The sequence below is a fragment of the Heloderma suspectum genome, chromosome Z (genome assembly GCF_057233095.1).
Source record: "Heloderma suspectum isolate Gila_16-S chromosome Z, 16-S_ref, whole genome shotgun sequence".
NCBI lineage: Eukaryota > Metazoa > Chordata > Lepidosauria > Squamata > Helodermatidae > Heloderma > Heloderma suspectum.
Genome location: NC_139476.1, coordinates 19,542,163 through 19,559,074, shown reverse-complemented (window position 1 = coordinate 19,559,074; position 16,912 = coordinate 19,542,163). Strand labels below are relative to the sequence as shown.

Here is a 16,912-nt window from a genome sequence, read left to right as displayed (position 1 = left end):
TTGTCCAGTCGTGCCCGACTCCTCGTGACCCGTGGACCAGAGCACGCCCGGCCTTCCCGGCCTCCGCTCTCTCCCGGCGCGTGCTCAAGTCCATATCCATGGCATCGGTGATGCTATCCAGCCATCTCATCCTCTGCCGCCCCCTTCTCCTTTTGCCCTCAGTCTTTCCCAGCATCAGGGTCCTTTCCAGTGACTTTTCTCTTTGCATCTGGTGGCCAAAATATTTCAGCTTCAGTATCTGTCCTTCCAGTGAGCAGTCAGGGTTGATTTCCTTCAGGATTGACTGATCTGACCTCCTTGCAGTCCAGGGGACTCGCAAGAGTCTTCTCCAGCACCACAGTTCGAAAGCATCAATTCTTCGGCACTCAGCCTTCTTTATAGTCCAGCTCTCACAGCCATACATTACTACTGGGAAAACCATCGCTTTGATTATACGAACCTTGGTCAGCAAAGTCTCTGCTTCTTACTATGCTGTCTAGGTTTGCCACAGCTTTCCTCCCAAGGAGCAAGCGTCTTTTAATTTCATGGCTGCAGTCACCATCTGCAGTGAGTTTGGAGCCCAAGAAAATAAAATCTGTCACTGCTTCCATTTCTTCCCCTTCTATATGCCAGGAAGTGATGGGGCCAGATGCAATGATCTTAGTTTTGTTAATGTTGAGTTTCAAACCAGCTTTTGCACTCTCCTCTTTCACCCTCAGCAAGATGCTCTGTAGATCCTCTTCGCTTTCTGCCATTAGGGTGGTATCATCTGCATATCGGAGCTTGTTGATAATTCTCCCGGCAATCTTAATTCCGACCTGTGATTCATCCAACCCAGCGTTTCTCATGATGTACTCTGCATATAAGTTAAATAAGCAGGGCGACAACATGCAGCCTTGTCATACTCCTTTCCCAATTTGGAACCACTCGGTTGTTCCATGTCCAGTTCTTATTGTTGCTTCTTGACCCTCCTACAGGTTTCTCAGGAGACAGGTAAGGTGGTCTGGTACTCCCATCTCTTTAAGTATTTGCCACAGTTTGTCGTGATCCACGCAATCAAAGGCTTTAGCGTAGTCAGTGAAGCAGAAATAGACGTTTTACTGGAATTCTCTTGCTTTCTCCATGATCCAGCGAATGTTGACGATTTGATCTCTAGTTCCTCTGCCTCTTCGAAACCCAGCTTGTACTTCCGGTAGTTCTCAGTTCACGTACTGCTGAAGCCGAGCTTGTAGGATTTTGAACATAACTTTGCTGGCATGTGAAATAAGCGCAATTGTACGGTAGTTTGAACACTCTTTGTCATTGCCCTTCTTTGGAATTGGAATGTAAACTGACCTTTTCCAGTCTTGTGGCCACTGTTGAGTGTTCCAAATTTGTTGGCATATTGAGTGCAGCACTTAACAGCATCATCTTTTAGGATTTTAAATAGCTCGGCTGGAATACTGTCATCTCCGCTAGCTTTGTTGTTAGTAATGCTTCCTAAGGCCCACTTGACTTCACTCTCGAGGATGTCCGGCTCAAGTTCAGTGACCGCACTATCATGGCTATCAGGGACATTAAGATCTTCCCTGTATAGTTCTTCTGTGTGTTCTTTCCACTTCTTACTTTCATCTGCTTCTGTTAGGTCCCTGCCTTCTTTGTCCTTTATCATGCCCATCTTTGCACAAAATGTTCCCTTATTATCTCTGATTTTCTTGAAAAGATCTCTAGTCTTTCCCATTCCGTTGTTTTCCTCAATTTCTTTGCATTGTTCATTTAAGAAGGCCTTCTTGTCTCTCCTTGCTATTCTCTGGAACTCTGCATTCAGTTGGGTATATCTTCCCCTTTCTCCCTTGCTTTTCGCTTCCCTTCTTTCCTCAGCTACTTGTAAAGCCTCATCAGACAGCCACTTTGTTTTCTTGCCTTTCTTTTTCTTTGGGATGGATTGAGTTCTTGCCTCCTGAACAATGTTACGGACCTCCGTCCATAGTTCCTCAGGCACTCTGTCTATCAGGTCTAATCCCTTAAATCTATTCCTCACCTCCACTGTATATTCATAAGGGATATGATTTAGGTCAAACCTGAATGGTTTAGTGGTTTTCCCGACGTTCTTCAGTTTAAGCCGAAATTTTGCAATAAGAAGCTCATGATCTGAGCCACAGTCAGCTCCAGGTCTTGTTTTTACTGACTGTATAGAGCTTCTCTATCTTTGGCTGCAAAGTACATAATCAATCTGATTTCGATAGTGACCATCTGGTGATGTCCATGTGTAGAGTCGCCTCTTGTGCTGTTGGAAAACGGTGTTTGCTATGATCAGCGTGCTTGCTTGGCAAAACTCCATTAGCTTTTGTCCTGCTTCATTTTGTACACCAAGGCCATGCCTGCCTGTTATCCCGGTTATTTCTTGATTTCTTTCTTTAGCATTCCAATCCCCTATGATGAAGAGGACATCTTTTTTTGGTGTTAGTTCTAGAAGGTGTTGTAGGTCTTCATAGAACCGATCAACCTCAGCTTCTTCAGCCTCAGTGGTTGGGGCATAGACTTGAATGACTGTGATGTTGAATGGTTTGCCTTGGATTCGTACTGAGATCATTCTATCGTTTTTGAGATTGTACCCCAGTACTGCTTTTCCCACCCTTTTGTTGACTATGTGTGCTACACCATTTCTTCTAAGGGATTCTTGCCCACAGTAGTAGATATGATGGTCACCTGAATTAAATTCGCCCATGCTTGTCCATTTCAGTTTGCTGATTCCCAAGATGTCGATGTTCAATCTTACCATCTCATGCTTGACCACTTCCAGCTTACCCTGATTCATTGATCTTACATTCCAGGTTCCTAAACAATATTGTTCTTTACAGCATCGGACTTTCTTTTCACCACCAGACACATCCTCAGCTGAGTGTCCTTTTGGCTTTGGCCCAGCCACTTCACTCTTTCTGGCGCTACTTGGAAATTCCCTCTGCTCTTCCCCAGTAGTATATTGGACACCTTCCGACCTGAGGGTCTCATCTTCCGGCGTCATCTCTTTTAGCCTTGGGATATGTTCCATGGGGTTTTCTTGGCAGGAATACTGGAGTGGGTTGCCATTTCCTTCTCCAGTGGACCACATTTTGTCAGAACTCTCCGCCATGACCTGTCCGTCTTGGGTCGCCCTGCACAGCATAGCTTATGGCTTCACGCAAGCCCCTTCGCTGCACCAAGGCAGTGATCCATGGAGGGGCCCTGTATTTATGGCCTCTTGCAATCTGAAGGGGGTGCTGAGGGGCTGCCAGAACCCCGAAAAGAGCCCAATAAGTCGGCGAAATGCAGCAAATCATTCTGAAAGCACGACAATAAACGCGCGCGGCCCAGCGCAAGCTGAAGCAGAACAACCCAATGTTCAAACATTGCTTGCCATTTCAGCCGCGAAGGTGTCGTGGCCATAACGCTTTTGCCCTTCTTGGTGCAACGACATCTCTGAGTCGTTCACCCTGAAGTGGGCATCTCAGGGGGCCCCAACCTGCTGGGACCCATGGGCACATTGGGGAGTTTGAGGAACTGCTGTGGAACACCACAACATGCCTGATAGGTGGATCGCCGCTCTGGCACCTGCCCGTCGTGTCTCTGGATCTCAGGCGGTGTCTTATTCAGCAGACGCTTTTGTTTCAGGTCTTCTGGACACCGTGGTGTCTCTTTAACGAGGGATTGTCTAATTTGGCTAATTGCTGGTGGTGCGATGCAGCTAATGCTTCTTCTAAACATTTGTTTTGGCGACGTCCTGTAGCTGCTTCTTTTCCGGAGGAGGTTATTACACAGACAGGTTTTGTACTGGAACAGTCTTTAATGTTCACTGATGTACGCACTCTTAAATTATTTACCTGCTTCGTGGAAATGAACAAATGGTTGGCATAAATGGATTCTCTGCGCCCTTTTAACAGCCAGAAGACTAATATTGCAACACGGGAAGGATAGACACCTTACAAAACGTTCAATAGTTGAGCGGGTGGCACATAGGCAGCACCTCCCAAGTGGATACTTCCTTGGATATTTGGGCCACTTTTGTCGAAACCCATGTACAATTGCGGGGAGGGACCTGTCCTTTCCCGAAGCTCCCCACTGCCCCTGGAGAAGGGGAAGCTGGTGGCGGACAGCTCCTGACTCAGCCCCAGTGCAGCCTGGAGCTGGCCTTGCTCCTGGCCCATTGCTCCTCCCAGTTGGGAAAGCTGGCCCATGTGTGCAGGCATCAGTGCAGATGGGATTTGGGACAGCACGCTGGGCACGGGACATGCCAGCAGCGGGGGGTGGCCCCGCTCACTGCCTTTTGAGCATAACCCTTCCGTGCAAGGAGGGTTTCTTTGACTTTGGTCTGGAGTGTTACTGGCGGGTTTCCCCATCTGGTGACTGCTGTGTCCCTTGTCTTTTTACCAGCAAAATGGCGGCAGAGATGGGTGCTCTCTCAGCACAGATCCAGCTACGGGAAGTTCAGGCTGACCGCCGGGAGTTTCTATGGAGATCGTGAAACAGACAAAGGTTTGGGGATTGTGTCGGAGAGGCAGGATGGACACAGCAGCGCTCTCTATGCTTTCGGAGAAAGGATGGCTGGGAGGCGGTTCATCAACCATAGTCAGGCCAGCGTTGTTAACAGGCGGCCAGGAGAGGACATTTCCCTCTCCTTGCCAGTGGTCACCACCCCCCAGTTCCCAGCTCACGATCTTGGGCAGTGCAAGGTCCAGGTTTCGCAGGGCCCTGGGGCAAGACGCCCTCCCTGCCCCCACCCTCGGTGAGTCTGCCTTCCCGCTGTCGCTCACCAGCTGCTCTCCCTCCTCCTTGCTCATCCCTGCTCTGCAGGCCGAGAGCCAGGGAGCAAGGAGGCCGTGGCGTCCGCTGCTCTTCCTTCTCTCCACCACCCTTGTCTGGGCCAGAGCGAGAGGCAGGGGAACAAGCAATGGGGAAGAGGGGGAGCCAGTCCAGGGAGCACGTGTCGGTGAGCTGCTGCTGGGCTAGAATCATAGAATAGCAGGTTTGGACGGGCTCTGTGAGACCATCTAGTCCACCCCCCTGCTCAGTGCAAGAATCCAAGTCAGAGCATCCCCGACAGGTGGCTGTCCAGCCTCGTCTTGAAGGGCTCCAGTGTGGGAAAGCCCACCACCTCCCCAGGTAATTGGTTCCATTGTCGTATTGCTGTAACAGTCAGGACATTTGTCCTGATGTTCAGGCGGGATCTGGCTTCCTGCAACTTGAGCCCATGATTCCGTGTCCTGCACTCTGGGAGGATCGAGAAGAGATCCTGGCCTTCCTCTCTGGGTCAGCCTTTCAGGTCCTTGAAGAGCGCTATCCTATCTCTCCTCAGTCTTCTCAAGGTGAAACATGCCCGGTTCTTTCCGTCTCTCCTCATAGGGCTTTGTTTCCAGTTCCCTGATCATCTTTGTTGCCTTCCTCCAAACCCTCTCCAGCTTGCCTGCATCCTGCTTCAAGTGCGGTGCCCAGAACTGGACACAGTACTCCATATGAAGCCTACCCAGTGCTGAGTAGAGGGGAACTAGGACTTCCCGAGATTCGGAAGCTATGCTTCTATTAATGCAGCCCCAAATAGCATTTGCCTTTTTTGCAGCCATATCACATTGTGGGCTCATCTTCAGCTTGTGATCGACAACAATTCCAAGAACAATTCCAAGGCTGTGAGCTCTCAGCAGGTGCCCAAACATGTTGACCCTTGGCGCCAGCCCTAGGCGTGTGAAGTGTGAACGAATGACCCTTCTGCCCTTATGGGGCCTCTGGAGAGAGGGAGACAGCCATCAGGTGGAAGCACAAGCCTGAGGAAGACCAGGCTAAAAGTTAGGTTAGAGACAAGCTGCAGATATGGAACACGCCAGAAGTCAAGTTTCACATTTAAAAGGGTTACTCTGTCAGGGATGCTCTGACTTGGATTCCTGCACTGAGCAGGGGGTTGGACTCGATGGTCTTGTAGGCCCCTTCCAACCCGACTATTCTATGATTCTATGACTCTCAATTTAGTAGGTGAGTGACCTTGTCTCTGAATTTGTTTAAAATATGAAGCACGTTTTCATAAAATATGAAAACACATTTTGCACCCATGGATAGATCGATCAGAGCCAGTGTGTTGTAGTGGCTAGAGTTGGACTCAATGGCCTTGTAGGCCCCTTCCAACCCTACTCTATGATTCTAGAGTGCTGGACTGGGAGATGGGAGATCTGGGTTCTAGTCTCCACTTGCCCATGGAAGCTTCCTGGGTGACTTTAGGCCAGTCACAGACTCTCAGCCCAACCTACCTCACAGGGTTGTTGTGAGGATAAAATGGAGAGGAGGATTATATATGCCGCCTTGGGTTCCTTCAGGAGGAAAAAAGGTGGGATATAAATGTAATAATAATAAAGAATCATAATTACTCATGTCCCCCATTTTCATGACAGTTCCCCCCACAAAGCCGTAGCCATGTTCATTCCTAAAATCTGGAAAATTGTACTCTTGGAGAGATGCACCCATCACAGTAGAGGGCTGAGGAGAGGTTCTACAGATGATTGATTGATCATGGAAATTTGGTTTTCATTTATCACTTGCATAAACAAGGGAATAATTGACCACGAATGTCTGACTACAAAAGTAGTTTTGGAAAGATCTAATGAAATAATGGCAGATAGAGGCTGGTAACAACTGTTGGACAAGAACATGGCTTTAAAAAGACAGGGAAGATGTGTTTTATTTGTTGTTTATACTGCGTTATACTCAATGACTCAATCAAAGTACATTTAAAAAGACATACTGGTATTCATTAGCAACTTAATTCACAATTCTGGTCTGTGTGTCTGAGATGTCATCTCGTTCTGTTATGTGCCCCAGGTCTGCAGACAAGTGAAAATTCAAAGTTTTATGCCATCTCGTCACGATTTAAGCCATTCAGCAATAAAGGAAGGCCTTTGGTCATTCAGTATACAGTCAAGCACGAACAGAAGATTGACTGTGGAGGTGGATATGTGAAAATCTTCCCTTCCGACCTGGACCAGAAGAACATGAGTGGAGAATCCCTCTACTACATCATGTTTGGTGAGCTGATTTGGCTGGCGCTCATCCAACTGGCCCTGTTTATCATTTCAGTGCCTTTCTGAATGAAATAAGCTCAAGATGAGTAAGCAAAAAGCTAGAGAGAGTATTAAACCTAGAAAAACTGGTTAGCAAACTAATGTGCCATTTTCCAAGAATTCATCCAGGGCAAGCCCAACTGGGACCCCCCCAGAGACCCCTTTGGATTCTGCAATGTCATTGGGAACTTGAGCTCAAGACGTTGCTGGTGGATGAGCTCCTCTTAGAATCATAGAGTCATAGAACAGTAGGGTTGGAAGGGGCCTACAAGACCATTGAGTCCAACCCCCTGCTCAATGCAGGATCTCAAACTGGGGAGAGGTAACGAGTGGGGTACCGCAGGGCTCAGTCCTGGGCCCAGTGCTCTTCAACATTTTTATTAATGACTTGGAGGAGGAGGTGCAGGGAATGCTGATCAAATTTGCAGATGACACCAAATTGGGCAGGATAGCTAATACTTTGGAAGACAGAAAAAAAATTCAAAGTGATCTGGATAGACTGGAGCGCTGGGCAGAAAACAACAGAATGACATTTAATAGGGACAAATGCCAAGTTCTGCACCGAGGAAAAAGAAACCAAATGCACAGTTACAAGATGGGGGATACGTGGCTCAACCACACTACAAGCGAGAAGGATCTTGGCATTGCTGTCGATCACAAGCTGAATATGAGCCCACAATGTGATGTGGCTGCAAAAAAGGCAAATGCTCTTTTGGGCTGCATTCATAGAAGCATCGCTTCCAAATCCCGGGAAGTACTAGTTCCCCTCTACTCAGCACTGGTTAGCCCTCATCTGGAGTACTGTGTCCAGTTCTGGGCACCACACTTTAAGAAGGATGCAGACAAACTGGAGAGGGTTCAGAGGAGGGCAACAAAGATGATCAGGGGACTGGAAACAAAGCCCTATGAAGAGAGACTGAAAGAACTGGGCATGTTTAGCCTTGAGAAGAGAAGACTGAGGGGAGAGATATGATAGCACTCTTCAAGTACTTGAAAGGTGGTCACAGAGAAGAAGGCCAGGATCTCTTCCTGATCATCCCAGAGTGCAGGACACGGAATAATGGGCTCAAGTTCCAGGAAGCCAGATTCCGGCTGAACATCAGGAAAAACTTCCTGACTGTAAGAGCAATACGACAATGGAACCAATTACCTGGGCAGGTGATGGGCTCTCCCACACTGGAGGCCTTCAAGACGAGGCTGGACAGCTATTTGTCAGGGATGCTCTGACTTGGATTCCTGCCTTGAGCAGGGGGTTGGACTCGATGGCCTTGTAGGCACCTTCCAACCCTACTATTCTATGATTCTATGATCCAAGACAGAGCATCCCTGACAGATGGCTGTCCAGCCTCGTCTTGAATGCCCCCAGTGTGGGAGAGCCCCTCACCTCCCTAGGGAACGGGTTCCATTGTCATACTGCTCTAACAGGAAATTTTTCCTGATGTTCAGTCGGGATCTGGCTGATTGGCATGTTTGGTTTGTGCTAGAGATGGGTAGGAAGCTGTTTCCTAAAGTACCAAGTATTTTATGAAATGCTACAACTGTATCAGGACAGGGCACTCCTGATAGCTTAACATGGTGGCTGGAGAAACAAGTGGTGATTTCTTTTCCAGGGCCTGACATATGTGGCTCTGATACAAGGAAAGTCCACGTCATCTTGAACTACAAGAACAAACTTTATCCCATCAAGAAACACATTCGCTGCAAAGTAAGTGCCAGAGACGTGGTCACATTTCCTGCCCAACAGCTCGTCAGTTGAAGGCTGCGATCCTCAGCAGTCTCTGTTCAGGGCACCCTTGAGCCCTACGGTGATCACAGTGGGGCTAGAAGCAGCCTGTGCATTGCGGCTGGTCACCTGGCAGTGTATTTGGAGCTTCATGGCCCCGTTTTTGTGCTGGAGAATGGGTTTCGAATTTCGATGCCCCCGGCCCTCCCTGCTTCCTGGCTGCTGCTCGAATAGTTCTGCCTCTGGCGGAGAAAGGGCAGATGCTTGGGGCATGACCTGCGGCACTTCTGATCCGTTTTGCGCTTCCAGAATTAGCCAGGAGCCCTTAAAGGCTCCACCCTCCACACCAGCCTACTGTTGGGCTGCTGAGGAGGAGAGAAGAAGAGGCAAGCTCCTGCTTTCCTTGCTTGTCCACATCTTTTCACAGTGGACATGTTGGAAGCAGTGCGTGCGCGTGAACACTGATCCTGCGGGAAGGATGTTCCAGAAGCATGACTGCCTCATTGAACCCGAGTCTTTTGTAGCTGAAAAACCAGCAGATCTCTTGTTACAGGAGCTTGTAAGGACAACAGCCCGCTTCGTGAGTGACCGAACATGGGCTGTAGTCCACAGAAGCTCCTGCCACAACCCTGGACACATTTCGTGGGGAGGAAGCCCCACACCTTGAACCGGGCTGCAGATCTGCTCGTCTTTGTGGCAGCGCGAGGCTCAGTGCTGCGTGTGTGGCAACAGACTCACCCGGCTGCCTCTCTGGAATTTGTTTTACGGGAATGAGTAATGTTAAGGAAATAGTCAAGGCAGGTGAGGTTAAACAGTCAAGAATGTATTAAAGCACCACACAGCTGTAGGAGTCAGCGAAGAGCCGAGCCTGCTCAGAAAGAAAAACGGGGGATCTTTATACATACTGAAACTTGGAGAACAAAGAAAATACACTGCGCGTGCTCAGAAACCAATTAATACTCAGTAACAGTCTTATCGGTACAGCTGCATTATTGTCTCTTACTTCTAAGCTACTCCTTAGAGAGAATTTCCTGCCTATAATGAGCAACTTACAATTACCTTCTCGTTGTCAAACACGTATATGGTTTTCCAATCCCATCAGGCACCTGGGTTGGTTGCTTGAACCAAACTACTCAAGAGGCCGAGCCAGGCCTACCTTCGCAGTAACGGTGCGCTGTTGCTCTTTTTCTGTTGCTTGGTTTAGGTGGACGGATTCACGCACTTGTATACGCTGGTTTTAAGGCCAGATCACACGTACGAAGTGAAAATCGATAATGAAATGGTTGCCTCGGGCATCTTGGAAGATGACTGGGATTTCTTGCCGCCAAGGAAAATAAATGACCCAGCGGTGAAGAAGCCAGAGGACTGGGACGATGACGCCGAAACCGACGACCCTGAGGACACCAAGCCAGAGGTGAAGGCCTCATTTATTTATTATTGATTGATTGTATTTGTCTCCCGCTCCTCAGCTGAAAAAGGCTCCCGGTGCGGCTTACAATCGATGAACAAAGAAGACGGTCCCTGCCTGCAGGCGTGCGATCTTTTGCTTATTAAACCTACTTTCAGTCTTAAGGACTGGCGCGAACCTCCGTCAGAGCATGTAGTCTGTTTCATTCTGGGATCCCACTGCAAGGACCTTAGGAAAGCAGGACACGGTCTCTGAAGGGACATGATGCAGCAACCGTGCTCAGGCTAAACAGATCAGGGTCCAGTCAGCACCTGGATCGGAGACAATATAGGAACCTGACATAGGCCAGCTTGAGTTCCACCATGGAAGAAAGGTGGGGAATAACTAAACGGGGATGATTCTGTTCCAACCACCTGAGGTAGATTAGACTGAAATGATATTGGCCCAAGATAATGGCCCATAGCTGGTCCACCTCTCACACTTTCCATGCTATACCACAGTGGCTCTGAAGCTGTGAATCCTAGAATAGTAGGGTTGGAAGGGGCTTACAAGACCATCGAGTCCAGCCCCCTGCTCAGCACAGGAATCCAAGTCAGAGCATCCCTATAGAATCCTGGAATAGTAGGGTTGGAAGGGGCCTACAAGACCATCGAGTCCAGACCCCTGCTCAATGCAGTGTTCTCCATGAGCTCCATGAGCACATGTTTGAATTGTGCACTTGGTCTTCAGTTTCCCAAGTTGGTTTGATCCTGTGTGCTGACTGTAGACTTTCCAGTAACGGTGTGATCCCAAGCATGTTTACTTAGACGCAAACCCCACCGAGCCCAATGGGAGTTACTCTGTAGCAAGTGTGCTTAGCATTCCACGCTGAATTTAAGGGCACAATCCCATGGCTGCTGGTCAGTGGCTAGACGGCCTGGGATAGGACGGTTCCTGAGAAGCGACCTCGGAGCCTGCACATGGGAGGCCAAGGAATCCTGTCGCGGAAGCACAGAGTTCGAGGGTAGGGGGCAGTCACCCATCCAGTCGCCTGCTTAATGTGGGGACTCTGGAGGTGGAGGATCTCTGCAGATGGCTGTCCAGATGGAGCTGGGTGCTTGAAGACCTCTAGCAAGGGATTGCTCACCACTGAAAAGGTTACCTTAATGTCCAGCCAAAATCTGCCCTCCTGTAACTGAAGGCCATGAGACCTAGACCTGCCCCCTAACCTCTAACCATCTTTGCTTATTCACTTAGTATATTTCTGAATCGGACTCAAAGAGTGCTTATCAATGGGATCTTCTCAAACTGGGGAGAGGTAACGAGTGGGTACCACAGGGCTCAGTCCTGGGCCCAGTGCTCTTCAACATTTTTATGAATGACTTGGAGGAGGAGGTGCAGGGAATGCTGATTCAATCTGCAGATGACACCAAATTGGGTGGGATAGCTAATACTTTGGAAGACAGAAACAGAATTCAAAGTGATCTGGATAGACTGGAGCGCTGGGCAGAAAACCACAGAATGACATTTAAGAGGGATAAATGCCAAGTTCTGCACCTAGGAAAAAGAACCCTAATGCACAGTTACAAGATGGGGGATACGTGGCTCAACCACACTACAAGCGAGAAGGATCTTGGCATTGTTGTCGATCACAAGCTGAATATGAGCCCACAATGTGATGTGGCTGCGAAAAAGGCAAATGCTCTTTTGGGCTGCGTTAATAGAAGCTTAACTTCTAAATCCTGGGAAGTCCTAGTTCCCCTCTACTCAGCACTGGTTGGGCCTCATCTGGAGTACTGTGTCCAGTTCTGTGCACCACATTTTAAGAAGGATGCAGGCAAGCTGGAGAGGGTTCAGAGGAGGGCAATAGGGGACTGGAAACAAAGCCCTCTGAGGAGAGATGGAAAGAACTGGGCATGTTTAGCCTTGAGAAGAGAAAACTGAGGGGAGATAGGATAGCGCTATTCAAGTACTTGAAAGGCTGTCAAAGAGAGGAAGGCCAGGATCTCTTCTCGACCATTCTAGAGTGCAGGACACGGAATCATGGGCTCAGGTTACAGGAAGCTGGATTCTGGCTGAACATCAGGAAAAATGTCCTGACTGTTAGAGCAATATGAAAACGGAACCCATGACCTAGGGAGGCAGTGGGCTCTCCCATGCTGGAGACGTTCAAGACGAGGCTGGACAGCCACCTGTCAGGGATGCTCTGACTTGGATTCCTGCATTGAGCAGGGGGTTGGACTCGATGGCCTTGTAGGCTCCTTCCAACCCTATGATTCTATGAATCGCCTCTCCACTCAATGACTGCTCAAGGCGATTTGCAAGGAAAGCATCAAATACAACTCCCTCCTTTGAACCCTTTCCAGTTTGTCTACATCCCTCTTAAGTGTGGCACCTCTTCATCTAAGCCCTCAATAAAAAAAATGCTGAAGAGCATCAAGCCCAGGACAGCACTGCACATGAAACGTTCCTTTTGGAAACACTTTGCACAAAATGATTCCTCCTTCCAGATAGCCTTGGATATCTAGAAAGCAGTGTTCAAATCTTCCTTGATCCTTCGGAGAGGTTGGCCTCCCCGAGACCAGCCAGCGAGCGTCATGGCTGAGCAGCCCTGGCCAATTTAGCTTCATTTCTCCCCTTCTTCCCCTCTTCCTTCTTTCTCCCCCTGCAACAGGACTGGGATGTTTCGGAATACATTGTGGACAACAGTGCTGAGAAACCGAAAGACTGGGACGCCGTGACCCAGGGCAGCTGGCAGCCCCCTCTGCTCAGGAATCCTCTCTACAGAGTATGGCCACACCTTTTCTTTCAGGCCGGGGGACTCTGATGAGCTGGGGGATCCTTTGGCCAGCCTGTCCTGAGCAGATGTGCTTTGTTTCAGGGGGAGTGGCAGCCCAGGAAGATCCCAAATCCCAGATACAACGGCATTTGGCCCCATCCCCAAATTGTGAACCCTGCGTATGTGCCGGACCCAAGCATCTCCCTCTACGAGAACATCAGCGTCCTCGGCCTGGACCTTTGGCAGGTCAGTTGGGTCTCCGTTTTCTGTTTCCTTAAATCATTCCCTTTGCTCCCATTATTCATAACATAGAATCATAGAAAGGTAGGGTTGGAAGGGGCCTGTGAGACCATCCAGTCCAACCCCCTGCTCAGTGCAGGACTCCAAGTCAGGGCATCCCTATAGAATCAGACAATAGTAGGGTGGGAAGGGGCCTGTGAGACCATCCAGTCCAACCCCCTGCTCAGTGCAGGACTCCAAGCCAGAGCATGCCTATAGAATCAGAGAATAGTAGGGTGGGAAGGGTCCTTTCAGACCATCTAGTCAAACCCCCTGCTCAGTGCAGGAATCCAAGTCAGAGCATCCCTATAGAATCAGAGAATAGTAGGGTGGGAAGGGTCCTGTCAGACCATCTAGTCAAACCCCCTGCTCAGTGCAGGAATCCAAGTCAGAGCTTCCCTATAGAATCAGAGAATAGTAGGGTGGGAAGGGTCCTGTCAGACCATCCAGGCCAACCCCCTGCTCAGTGCAGGACTCCCAAGTCAGAGCATCCCTGACAGATGTTTGGCCGTAAGCAAGCAGGGATGGAAATGCCCCTCTCCCCATGAAAAAGTCGACAACCCAGAGCTCTTGATGCAAAATGTAAGGAAGATGCTGTTCCGTGTTCCATAACTGCAGGTGAGATCTGGAACCATTTTTGATAACTTCTTGATCACGGACGACGAAGCATACGCAGAAGAATTTGGTGATGAAACCTGGGGAGAAACTAAGGTACCAGAACCCGTATTGGCGCGATACCTTCATGAGGCCAGCTGAAAGGCTGCCAACAATGTGAAAGCTTCCGAGATCTCCAGATCTCTTCATCAGGAAAGAGGTTGCAAAAAGCGGGGGCAGGGGGGATAAGTGGGGGAAAATAATCCCTGCCTTGGTGATGCCACAGCGTCCACATGTTCAGAATCCCCAGACGAGGTCCAGGAGGGGGGCGGGATGACAGAGTTTCTGCTGGCTCCAGGGGGGTACGGCTGTGGACATGAGTTCCTCTCCCAATTGCGCCCTCCTTGCCCCTGTGGTAGGAGTGGAACACGCTCGCATGTTCCTTGTCTACCCGGAAGAGGGTCTCTGGCCCGGAAAGAAGCCGGTTCTTCCCCGCACGCCTGGGTGGGCGCTGCACGAGGGGGAACCTGGACAAGGGGACGTTGCGCTGTCCAATTCCTGAAGGTGCCGCTGCCTGTGAAACGAGCCTTGCAAGGCCCCTGCCGGTTTCCTCCCGGAGGGAGGTGAGGTGGTTGCTGCCCAGGGTGGCCGCCCTCCAACTGTGGCCGCCCTCCAGCTGTGGCGGGCTGGTTTGCAGAGGCGGCCAGAGCCAGCTCATGCCCGGCCGGGCTTGTTCCGATCTCCTTCCAGGAGCCCGAGCGGGAGATGAACAAGCAGCAGATAGAGGAGGACAAGCGGAGGCAGCGCCGTGGGGCGGAGAGGAAGACGGGGCCCGCACGGAGGCCGCGCCGCCAGGACAAGCCCAGGCCGCCGGGGGCGCGGAAGGAGGAGCTCTGAGGCCCGTGGGATGTGGGCAAGGCAGGGCGGTGGCCCCAGGACCAGGCCGGGCACGACGCCCGCTCAGAGCAGCCCCTCGGTTCTGGAGAGTTGTTCAATAAAAGCACGTGGTGTTTGCCCCCACTCAGTGTCCATCCCGTCTGGTTTCAGGGGCGGGTGCGCCGCAGGGGCGGAGGGCTTTGCCGGGCTGGGGGATGCTGGGAGCTGTAGTCCTGGATGCACGGGCTCCTTCCTCCGTTGTCCGTGCACCCAGGCAACCAGAGGAAGGGGAAGCGGCCGCCTGCGGGCGCATGCAGGGCTTCGCCCCGCGTGCCCCTGAGCGCGTGCAGAGCGCGCCTGCCCCGCCCCGCCGGTCCAGGGAGGGGCTGCGCTTCGCGGCTCGGCCGGCGGGCGGCGCTGCCGCCGAGCCGGCCTGCCCGGGCCCCGCCCGCCCCGTGGCCACGCCCCCGTGAGGCGGCGGAGCAAGATGGCGGCGCTCGGCTCCCTCGCCAGCGGCGCGCAGGTACGCCGGCCGGGCGGGGGGTGGGCGCGGGCCGCGGCCTTGCGGCGCTCGCCCGCCGGCCGCCCCGCGCGGGGAGCCCGGGAGGCGGCTCCGCAGTGGGCGCCTCGCCCCGGTCGGCGGGCGGGCGGGCGGGCGGGGCGCGCCGGGCCCTCCCCGGCGCCCGGCCTCGAGCGGCGTCTCGCTCCGCGGCGGCCAGCCCGAGCGCGGTGGCTCCCTCGCGCCCCGGCAGCGCCAGCCGCGGAGGCCCGGGGGCGGGCGGCGCCCTCGGTCAGGAGGCTGCCGCGGGCCGGGCGGCGTCCTGCCGAGAGCCCTCGGGAGCGGCCCCGGGCGGCGCGAGGGCCGGGACGCGGGGCAGCCGCTCCGGGCGGGGGCCCTGCAGGGAGGAGCGGCGGCGCCGGCCGAGCCCCCGGAGAGGCGGCCAGCGGCCTCGGGCCCCTCCGGCCAGCCCGGGCAGGCCCCGCGGAGCGGAGCAGGCCCGCGAGCGGGAGCCGCGGCGCTCCACGCGGAGGAAGCGGCTGGGTGTCGTGCGCGCGGCGCGGCGCGGCGGAAAGCGAGGCGCCGCGTGCCCGCGGAGCCACACGGCGGGGGCTGCGGGCCCGAGCCAGCTGCCCGCTCAGGGCAGGACCCCGAGCCGGGGCAGCCCTGACAGGGCGGCTGTCCCGCCTCATGGTGGACTTCCGGACTTCAGCCCCCGGCCCCCCTGACCGGCCCGTGCTGGCGAGGCCGTCCGGGAGTCGAGGCCCCCAACCTGTGGAGACCCAGGCGCGGCAGCGGGGCTCGAAACGTTAACGAGCCTCGGAGGACGGGCTGGGCCTGTGCCGTGCCCGAAAGCTGTTCCGAAACCCAGGATTCCCCGTCTTGGCCCCCTCCACCTGGCGAGACTAGCACTCCCATGATCCCCCAGCCAGGTGCCGGGGGATTATGGGCGTGCTTGTCCCACCCATCTGGAGGGGCCAAGATGGGGACGGCCGCTAGTTGGAGGCCCTTTGCGGAGCGTCAGCGTGGATTGCTGAGTTGGAGGAGGCCAGCAGGCGTCCGCAGAGGCCTCAGGGGCTCAGCGGCCAGCCAGATGTGCTGCGTCACAGCCGGGCTGGGGCACCGTGCTGCCTTGGGTGGCGACCTCCCCACGGGCAGGGAGACTCGGCTCGCCAAGGGTGGGCACACTTCCCGCCCTGGGGACTGGGCCCAGAGCCCCCTTTCCTGTCCGCAGCCACCCACCCAGGTCCTACATCCCCGCCGGGGAGGCTGACTGGGGTTTCGAGCCAGGAAAGGGCTGCCTCTCCCCCTCAGGTGGTGGGGGGTTCCCTGCCAGGCTGTTGTGGCGGCAATGCTCCGTCCCCGGAGACCGCTGGAGCAGTGCTGCTCTGCTTCCAGTGCTTTTGCCGTAGCCATGGGGCCAGGCTGCTGTAGGGCTTTTGGGGCCGGAGCAGGCGGGACGGGCTAGGCAAGAAAGCATTTGGCCGCGGAGGAGCAGTGCAGAAGGACACGGGGCCTGTGGAAGGGCGGAAGCGTGGCTTAACCACAGGGGAGAAAGCGGCGTTTGGCCCCTTTGTCTGGAAGGGCTCCGTGCGCATCCGCGGAGAGATGATGGGCCACACGTTTTTCAACCGAGCCCGTTGCGGAGAGCATCGTTTTCTCTCCGTGCACACGCCCCGCGGGGCTCGCTGCGGTTCTTGCAGCTGCCAGGGGCCAAGGGCTGTTCACCAAGCCCCGT

General features: G+C 53.1%; 2 protein-coding genes across 9 annotated transcripts in view; both read left to right on the top strand.

Moving 5' to 3' along the window:
- Nucleotides 1-4,271: 4,271 nt before the first annotated feature.
- LOC146333860 (calreticulin-like) lies at nucleotides 4,272-14,828 on the top strand (the record flags this gene model as incomplete). The annotated part of the gene is made up of 8 exons (XM_084825749.1): nucleotides 4,272-4,470; nucleotides 6,799-7,002; nucleotides 8,648-8,742; nucleotides 9,965-10,174; nucleotides 12,822-12,935; nucleotides 13,029-13,172; nucleotides 13,824-13,916; nucleotides 14,550-14,828. Coding segments are annotated over 8 exons (1,206 nt in total), but the record flags the coding sequence as incomplete, so codon positions are not given.
- Nucleotides 14,829-15,144: 316 nt separating this feature from the next.
- LOC146333859 (epidermal growth factor receptor substrate 15-like 1) overlaps nucleotides 15,145-16,912 on the top strand; it is a 46,083-nt gene continuing 44,315 nt past the window's right edge. For all 8 annotated transcript variants that reach the window (XM_084826114.1, XM_084826115.1, XM_084826110.1 and 5 more), the window contains exon 1: nucleotides 15,145-15,198. In XM_084826114.1, coding sequence (XP_084682240.1) covers nucleotides 15,163-15,198 — 36 coding nt within the window. In that variant the 5' untranslated portion in view covers nucleotides 15,145-15,162. The remainder of the gene's footprint in view (nucleotides 15,199-16,912) is intronic.